We start from the raw sequence: 9,477 nt of genomic DNA on the forward strand, positions 1-9,477 counted from the left end.
ATTAAAGTTATAGAAGAAACCCAAAGAACAAAAAACAACTAACAAGTATTGAGGAAGAACAGATGTGAAAAACCGGTCATCATAAATGGCAGGTATTGCAGAAAACAAGGAACAGCAGTAACAAACATCCTGTTAGCCCAGAGAAGGGTCACACTTCTGCCTCCAAAGGCTCAGGGATTGTTGTAGAACCGGGGTGGGGAGGATATACAAGAGCTAGAGATGGTCAATGACCACAAGGAAACAGTTTTCCAGACAGCTTGTCAGTTAGTTACTCTTATGATCTCACTGCAATGCTGACAGCATGCATAAGTCCCAAGTAAGCTCAAAGCAGACAAAATTCCAGCATAGACATGAGGAAGTCAGTAAGAAACCCTAACCCAACCCAAGGAAATTCTGACAACCTATGCCTTCTGGGAGGGGGAGAGACAGTCCCTTTCAAGGATAGGACTCTTGGTAGGTTACCAGGCTCCAATGGACAGACCTACAACAAAGGACATTTGGGGACACAAATGAGACTCTATAGGCCTTATTTTATACATACACATAAAATAAGAGCACCTTAAATTGGGCAGGGGCAATAAGAGGAGGTGTGGACAAGGAAGGAGATCTAAATACCATCAAATTATATTGTATGAAAGTCACAAAAATTGAGGCTGGAGATGAAGAGATGGCTCATCAGTTAACAGCACTGCCTGATCCTCCAGAGGACCCAGGTTCAGTTCCCAGCACCCACTTGACAGCTAACAACCATCCGTCCATCTGTAACTCCAGTTCCAGGGGATCCAACACCCTCTTCTGACCTCTGCTGGCACTACATAACATGGGTGCACTTACATGCATGCAAGCAATACACTCATACACATAAAATAATTTTTTTAAAAAAGAAAATCACAAAAATTCAATTAAATATTAAAATTGTACTCACATACATGCACTAACGATGGACTATTTTTTCAGTCTTCAAAATCTTCAGTGCTGGCAGGCTCAGAAAGGAATGATTGGCTGATAGTCTATGTAAGGAGACTCCAAAAAATTCCCAAAGTCAAGGCTGAAAACTCAAAAAAGATTTGAAATAAAAGGTCACTTAAAAGTAAAGGAATCAGCTGGGTAAGGTGGCACATGCCTTTGATCCCAGCATTCAGAAAGCAGAGGCTTTCATCTCTGAGCTCAAGGTGAGCGTGGTCTATGTAGCAAGTTCCTAGGACAGCTGGGACTACAGAGAGACCCTGTTTCAAAACAAAACAAAACAAAAAACAACAACAAAAAAGTGAAGGAATATGAGCTGCTGAGATGGCTCAGAGGTAAAGGACTTGCTACCAGGACAAATGACCTGAGTTTGATCCCCAGGAGCCACATGATAGAAGGAAAGAACCAACTCTGTAGCATGTCCTCTGACCTATACCTCATACATGCTGTGGCATAAGTAAACTCCCCTACCCAACACAATAAAAATATAATCAAAAAAATTTTTAAGGAAAGCCACCAAAACTTAGCAATTCTGTAAGCAGCGGAGTCAATTTAAAAGGTCTATAATTTTGACAGTGATTTAGACAAGGAAAAATGTTTAGCATACCCAAGGAGGCAGAGACAAACTTGAAACCTATTCTCATAAAATAAAATAACAATTCTTAAAGAATTTCAGACACTAGAAGATTCCATTTTGGACAAATCAATATGATGTGTGTTTATGGATAATATGCTTAAGAATATGAAAGTGTGGGCTGGAGAGATGGCTCAGCGGTTAAGAGCACGGACTATTCTTGCAGAGGACCCAGGTTTGAGTCCTAGCACCCACATGGCAGCTACGAACTGTCCTTAACTCCAGTTCCAGGGGAATCCAAAGCTCTCTTCTGACCTCTGCAGCACTACACAAGGGGGCACTCACATACATGCAGGCAATACACTCACACACATAAAAAATAAAAATAAAATATAAAAAAGAATATGAAAGTAATCTTTAAAATCAATTATGATAATAGCATGACACGATGTTATATTATTTTAATAAAATGTACATTTCTGGAACCACTAGTCCAATTTATACAATATATGTGACATGGTAAACCAAAGGAAGCAAACAAAGATAATCCCCTTACAAAACATTTAAAAACAGTTTTATTCTGCCATTATGGGAAGGAATCTAAATACTATCAAAATATACTATGTGAAACTCACAAAAATTCAATTTAAAAAGGGAAAAAATAATTTGACTTATGACATACACCTGATGCTTAAAATTACACAACATTTTCAAAAAATTATCAAGTTTCATGTAAAAATAGTTATTTCCTCTTTGTACTAGTAGGCTTTCAGATCAAAAAAACTGGGTACTCTGATTACCAATGTATACTACATAGAAATGAGTAAATTAAATACCTTAGTATTTAGAAAAACATTAAGAAACCAGTTTTGAATGGCTGCTACATCCCAAACTTGGTAATTCAAGTTTTATTTGTATTTTTTAAATTATACATTCTGTAAGTATAAAACCTTTTTTGAAAGTAACAATTTTAAAAGCCTTCTAAATTTACATTTTCAAACACTGTTGTGACTGCTAGAATAACTATTCTGTAGATATACTTAGCCAAATAAGTAAATTTTAAAAAACTCATAACATGTAGTATCCTGGCAAGATGATTTCTTTAGAAACAAGTAAGGGCAATTATAAAGTCAACATTTTAGGTGTACTACTAACAAATAAAGCATCACAGAATACAAAAATGCATAGAACAGGTGAAGCTTTTTTGGTTTTTATAAGTCACGAGATAGGTATCTGCTCGTTTGATCCCCTAAGAAGCTAAAGGGCTTCAACCTGAAATATAACTTTTCATGGGGGACTGTCTCTGAAGCAGAGAGGAAGCTACTGCTTCTATCAGATACTTTCAGAGTATTTTCAGTAAAATGGTTTCATGTGACTTCACCTTTATCTTCAATGTTTTCCTGAAAAAGACACGTGTAAGCTAATAATTTTGGCCTCATTAAATAGTATAATTTTAAAAATACATGGGATTGTACAGTTAACCCCTGCCCTCATACTAAAACGTATACACATATGCACTTCCAAATATATACATATTTTCAGGATCATAAAAATATTTAATTGTTACAAGTTTAAATAATTACTGAATGTTAATACAGAATACTTTAATATCTGTATAATTTTACATTAATAAAAAAGGTTTTAAATAGCAGCATTTGTATTGCAAATGAAACGTGACCAAATGACCTGCAGCATGGAAGGACTCCTGCTGCAAATCAGCCTGACCAGCTCTATGTCCTCTATAAGGAGCATCTGTCCCAGCTACAGAAGAGCAGTCCTCACAGCTACCTAAGCCTCGAGGAGATAATGACTTATCTGACCTTTACAAGTGTACTTGAAAGTTCCCCCCATGGAACTGACAAGGTTTATTAAAGTATTTCAAGAAGTCCAAGTTAATTTTACCCCCTAGAAAAGGTTCTAATGAAGTAAAGAATACTAATAGTTTTTAATTAAATCATATGAACATATTAGAAGTTAACTTAAGGTTTCAGCAGTAAAAAAATAAAAATAAAGACATCATGAGAAGTACAAGAAAGTAAGAAAGACTGACCTAAACTTCACAACATTATCACATATCAAACAAACTCCCTCTCCATCTCACACACTCATATTAAGCTTGTTTTTGTTAAGCTCACGTTCCAGGTTGCCAATCAAAGTATCGATACTGTCCTGAAGCTCTTTGAGGTTAGCTCTCCGATCCACTGTAGACTCAATTGTCCCCATTGTCAAGTACGTCTGAAACGTGCAGTCCCTGGACATGGGGATTTGCTGCTCAATCATGATTCCTGGTCTATCCATTTTGGAATAATCTCTATTTTCTCCATCTTCTGAAGGTACTTCATCATAATCCACATCTGTTAGATTTTCTTTTGTAGTTAAAAAGTAGTTTTCTCCACAGCTGCTCCAGTCTCCTGCATAGCGATTACTAAGGGGACTGTCTAACCTGCTCTGCCTTGGCCTAAGTACTCCTGATGAATCAGAGCTACTCAGATTTAACTCAGATGGTCGATCTTTCTTTCGCCTCAAATAATTCAGAGAAGATGACAGCTCTGGGAACAAATCGTCTGTTGATGCTTTGACAGTTAAATGCTGCACTAGAAATCAACAAAAAAATTACTTTAGTGACAGTAATCCAACTGGCCTTAAAAAAAAAAAAAAACGAAAGGGCTAACAATAAAGCCATTTAATAACCAACTACAAACATGCATTCAAACAAAGACATGCAGGCTACTTAAGAGAAAGCATTCCATAATAATTTTTCTATCACCAGAGATAATTAAGATTAGACATAGAAGCTAGTAGAATATTCAGTGGTGCTACTTCATGCTACATAATAACATTCCCAAATAAAATTTCCAATGTTGATTAACTTTCTGTGCAAGTTAATTATTATCTAGTTGTAATTCAAACAGTAGCTAAAAGCTGATAGGTTCTCCTAAATTAAAGGCTACAGCAAAAAGCAGGCAAGGCATGTTGGTGTACAAACAAAACAAAACAAAAGGTTCCTTTGTCTACAAACATCTAAATAAGGCAAAGGCAGCTACAGTGATCACTCTAAAAGTTCTGACTTTAGTGGGCCTTTTTGCAGTTAGCAGCAGGGTCATCATTACTAAGCAGACCAAATTTCACTTTGATGAAATAAATACTAGACTGGACCATTTGTTACCTGAGTGATTACACAGCATTAGCTACTAACAGTCTTCATTTATTGCCTAGAAATAGCACAGACATTTTATTTTCCAATTCTGGTTAGAGATTTAACACTCTCAACATTCTTCGTGCTTAGACTGTTCTCTTCTGAGATAAGCTGTACTCTATAGCCATACAGAAGACGACAGACACACATATGACTCCACAGGAACTGAGACTTTATTGCTTACTCTAAACAACATATTTATCTAAGGCTCTTCTGCATATAAGATAGACTATTTAAAAATACTAAGACACAACTATTAAAGATTACCCACAATACCTTTCTCTTTCTGCTTGTTTATTCTATTACTGCCTCTCCTTTTATACCTCCCTCACTAAAATAAGAGAGCATAAGTCAGTGGTAACACACCAATGTTTTTTGTTGTTTTACAAAATAAGACAACTAAAAAAACTGCAAATATATATGTGCTTCTAGTTTCCCACACTTATGATATGCACTTTTTTTTGTCTTTTAAAGACAGGGTCTCCCTGCAACCCCAGCTAGCCTGGAACTCACCATGTAGACCAGGCTGGCCTTGATCTCACCAATATTTGCCTGCCTGTTGGGATCAAAGGTGTGTGCCACCACACCCAGGCCAATATGTACATTTTTCAAAAACATTTCACTTATTTTTATATTTCAACTTTTATTTTATTATTTATATATATTTTATTTAGTAACTATATATTGGGGTTTGGGGGGGGGGATTTTTTTGAGACAGGGTCTTCCTATAGCCCTAGCTGTCCTGGAACTCACTTTGTAGATCAGGCTGGCTTTGAACTCAAGAGATCCACCTACCTCTGCCTCCCCAAGTGCTGGGATTAAAGGAATGTGCCACCATGCCCAGACTATATTGGTATGTTTTAAACATTTCTACTTACTGCATTTTTTGATGGGTGTATGTCCTTATAGACAGCCATACATTCTTAATCTAAAATTTTATTTTAAATTGTCAGATATTTACTTTAAATGGATCTTTAATGTTATAGTATCAAGAGAGGATGTTCCATGCTATACAACTGAGGAATAGATTTCTGACTTTCTCCATGATTTAATTATTTGTATTTTCTTCTCCTCAGCTACTTGCTGTCTCCCTGCCTCCTACTCTCCCCCTTCATCCCTGTGCGATCCTCCTGTCCTTGGTGCTCCTGTCCCACCTGCTACTCCTGCCAGGTGCAAAGCACACCAGCAACCTAGACAAAACCCACTTTCCTTTTCTTTAGCCAAGACTCTACTCAAACTATTTTTATACAGTTTCTTCGAGAATATTCAAGAAACCAATTAAATTATTATTTTGCATTATACTAAAAACTCAAATTCTGAAAAATCAATGTCATTGTCTTTTTAAACTAGTAATACTAAAATGTTTCCTATTAAATTTTTAAGAAAACTGGCTAATTTTAACCTCAAAGGAAAAGCTCTCACTTTCCACTACAGACTGCCTGCTTTCAGAAGAACAAAATGAAAATGCAGTCTACTACGGCTGCCGGAAACGTCCCAAAATGTAATGAGAAGTACTATTTATCCTAACATTTTCTACCAACAGTTTTTATTCACTACATTATTAGCTTTTCACTTCTAAGGCAACATCTTTAGTTAACACAATCTAGTAAGAAAGATGAATTCTTAAAAAAAAAAAAAAAAAAAAAAAGCTGGTTTATAAACAACGGACATGTACTTAAATAGTTCCAGAAGGTAGAAAGTCCACAATCAAGGTACCAACAAATTCAGCTTCCAGTGAAGGCTTACCTTAAAAGGATTGGGAAAAAATTGATACTATTTCCAAAAAACCCCTGCCTCAAACCTATCTATTCGTCATGGAGAATGTGGACTAGTAAAGAGCCAGCAGCTGGTACTCTCTCTACCCAGTTCCTCATCTATAAAGTGAAAGTGACCTTGCAATAATGTTCAGTATTCTTTTAAACAGTAAACCCATTCTGCAAAAACATGGTGAAAGCTCAATACATAAAACAATACTATTTCCAAAAAACCCCTGCCTCAAACCTATCTATTCGTCATGGAGAATGTGGACTAGTAAAGAGCCAGCAGCTGGTACTCTCTCTACCCAGTTCCTCATCTATAAAGTGAAAGTGACCTTGCAATAATGTTCAGTATTCTTTTAAACAGTAAACCCATTCTGCAAAAACATGGTGAAAGCTCAATACATAAAACACAAGAAGAGAAGAGTGTTCTGGTAAGAGGACATGTTTCCTGGACCTCTTGCTCACATGGCCCAGAGAACTGCAAGGCATGATGGAAGATGATAGCAGGATAATTTTTATCTTCAAGGGCCTATCAATATAACTGGCTTCTTTGAAGATAAGATTTTCTAAAGAGAAATCTCAAAGCAAAGTATCTTTAGGTTTCAAATTGGGGAAAAAAGAGGAAGGGCATGGGGTAACACTTTATAGCTCTGGAGCGAGGGGTATGCATAGCAGGGAGCCCTTATATTGAATGCATGGGGGCAGCTTTGACGTAGTCTCCTCACGTTCTCTGTGTCGCCTTTGGTTTTCTCAAGCCCAGTAACTGTATTTTATTTACATGATGTCTGCCTTTCCTAAAATCCCATAGGAGGCAATTTAGAGGGTAAAACTATTGTTTCCTCTCTTCCCTCTGCCCTATTTTGTCTTTGTCTAGGGTACTTTCAAGAAAAATAACAGGTTATAAACAGGTTTCTGCTTTGGAAAGAGATTGTCATTAAAACCAACAACATAAATCTTTGGAATAAGATGCTGTACATGACTCAATGGTTTAAGGTTGTCATTAAAATATAGACAAGAGGCTGGAGAGATGGCTCACTGGTTAAGAGCACTGGCTGCTGCTCTTTCAGAGGACATGGGTTTGGTTCCCAGCACCCACGTGGCAGCTAACAACTGTCCATAACTCCAGTTCCAGAAGATCCAAAGCCTGCTTCTGGTCTTCACAGGCACTGCACACGTGTAGGCAAAGCATTCATACATATAAAATAAAAATAAATCCAAATATAGATAGATAGACAGACAGACAGATATTGTGTGTGTGTGTGTGTGTGTGTGTGTGTGTGTGTGTAGTACATAAAAGTATGGGGTGGAGCTGTGAAGATGACTCAGTTAAGAGGTTGATGTCCAAGCGTGAGGACCTGAGTTCAGATCCTCAGACCCCACGTAAAAGGCTGGGCAAGGCCACAAACACCTGTAATCCCAACACTGTGTGGGCTAGAGACAGGAGGATCACATGGACTTCTTGGCTGCCAGCCTAGTTCAGGGTTCAGTAAGAGGCCCTGTCTCAAGGGAATAAGACAAGGAGCAGGATATTCAGCAGCATCTTCTAGCTTCCATGAACACACTGCACACATACCATAGCCCCCCCACACACACACACAGTGGGGAGGGGAGGAAGAGGTCTAAAGAGAGGAAAGAAGGGAGACAAGATGAGGTAATGGTATATATACGCCATGAAAGTAGAGAGGAAAGTATGTGGGAAAGGAAAGAAACCAACAAAAGTGGTTGAGGAGGAACAGAGGAGGGCAGTGGGGAAGGGGTAACTAACAACGAAATATAATGATATGCACGTAAATGCCTCAATATTCTCCATATCCTAACCAAAATAATAAAAAAGAAAATACGGCATATATGCTATGCCATAACAAAAATGAAATCCTACTATTTACAGTGACATGGATCAACTTTAAATGAGTACGTAAAACAAGCCAGACATAAAAAGATGAATATTGCATGATCTCAACTATTGGAGGAATCTAAAACCGTCAAAGAGAAGAGCGGCTGACAACAGGTTTTTTTGTTGTTGTTTTTGTATGTGTGTGTGTGTGTGTGTGTGTGTGTGTGTGTGTTGGGGCAGGAGGGTAAGAAGGTCAAAGGGTATAAAGTACAGCTATGCAAGATGAATAATTGTATAAAAATATCACTGTAGTTGACAAGACCATATAACTGGAATAAAGGAGTAACTATGTGAGGTTCTGTACATGTCAACTACCTTGATCCTGATTATTTCACAATGTACAGGTCTATCAAAACATCAAAATGTGCACAAAATGGGTGCACTTACACACATGCAGGCAATACACTCATACACATAAAAAAATCAAGATGTAGTCTTTAGATATACAAGTCAATTACACCTTAATAAAGCTGATGGAGGAGAGGAAAAAAACTTAGCATGTCTAACCTTTGGCTCTGACCAACTCAATCCAACAGGTATTTATTTACTGAATGTCCAGCGACAGTGGACTAGGCAGTAGGAAATACAAAAGTGAACCTGCTTCTCAGACAGTACAATGTGGTTATATTATTGATAAATATTTAATAAACATTCATTTGGTGAAGGGGAAAATATAAAATCTGAATCTTTTTTTCTTTTTGAGACAATCTCACGTAACCCAGGCTGTGTCCCATACTATGTAAAATGAGTTCCTTTATGCAGCACCTAATTAAATACATTACTTCTGTTGGGCACTCACTGCAGAGAGAGAGGCAGGTAGATCTCTGTGAGTTCAAAGCTAGCCTGGTCTATGAATTCCAGGCCAGGTGGCGCTACAGAGAGATCCTGTCTCAAAAAGACCAAAATAAATTAAATAAATAAATAAATAAATAAATAAGTAAATAAATAAATAAACAAACAAATAAATAACTTCTAGCCCTGAAATTATGTAAGAGCTATATTAGATGAACTGAAGTCTTTATTGATGAGAATAGAAGGATAAGAAAGACCAAAAGAAGGGCTGAAGAAATTGCTTATTCGATAAGTG

At 37.2% G+C, this 9,477-nt stretch overlaps 1 protein-coding gene across 5 annotated transcripts in view; it reads right to left on the bottom strand.

The window, feature by feature from the left end:
• Positions 1–1,992: 1,992 nt before the first annotated feature.
• Syde2 (synapse defective Rho GTPase homolog 2) overlaps positions 1,993–9,477 on the bottom strand; it is a 41,743-nt gene continuing 34,258 nt past the window's right edge. For 2 of the 5 annotated variants that reach the window (XM_029560288.1, XM_008826261.3), the window contains exon 7: positions 1,993–4,134. In XM_029560288.1, the coding sequence (XP_029416148.1) occupies positions 3,638–4,134 (497 nt within the window). In that variant the 3' untranslated portion in view covers positions 1,993–3,637. Of the gene's footprint in view, positions 4,135–4,706; positions 4,753–9,477 lie in introns of all 5 variants that reach the window. The other 3 variants (XM_029560290.1, XM_029560289.1, XM_029560291.1) reach the window with 3 other exon arrangements.

Source organism: Nannospalax galili, unplaced genomic scaffold (assembly GCF_000622305.1).
Source record: "Nannospalax galili isolate Female #2095 unplaced genomic scaffold, S.galili_v1.0 scaffold9, whole genome shotgun sequence".
Classification (NCBI taxonomy): domain Eukaryota; kingdom Metazoa; phylum Chordata; class Mammalia; order Rodentia; family Spalacidae; genus Nannospalax; species Nannospalax galili.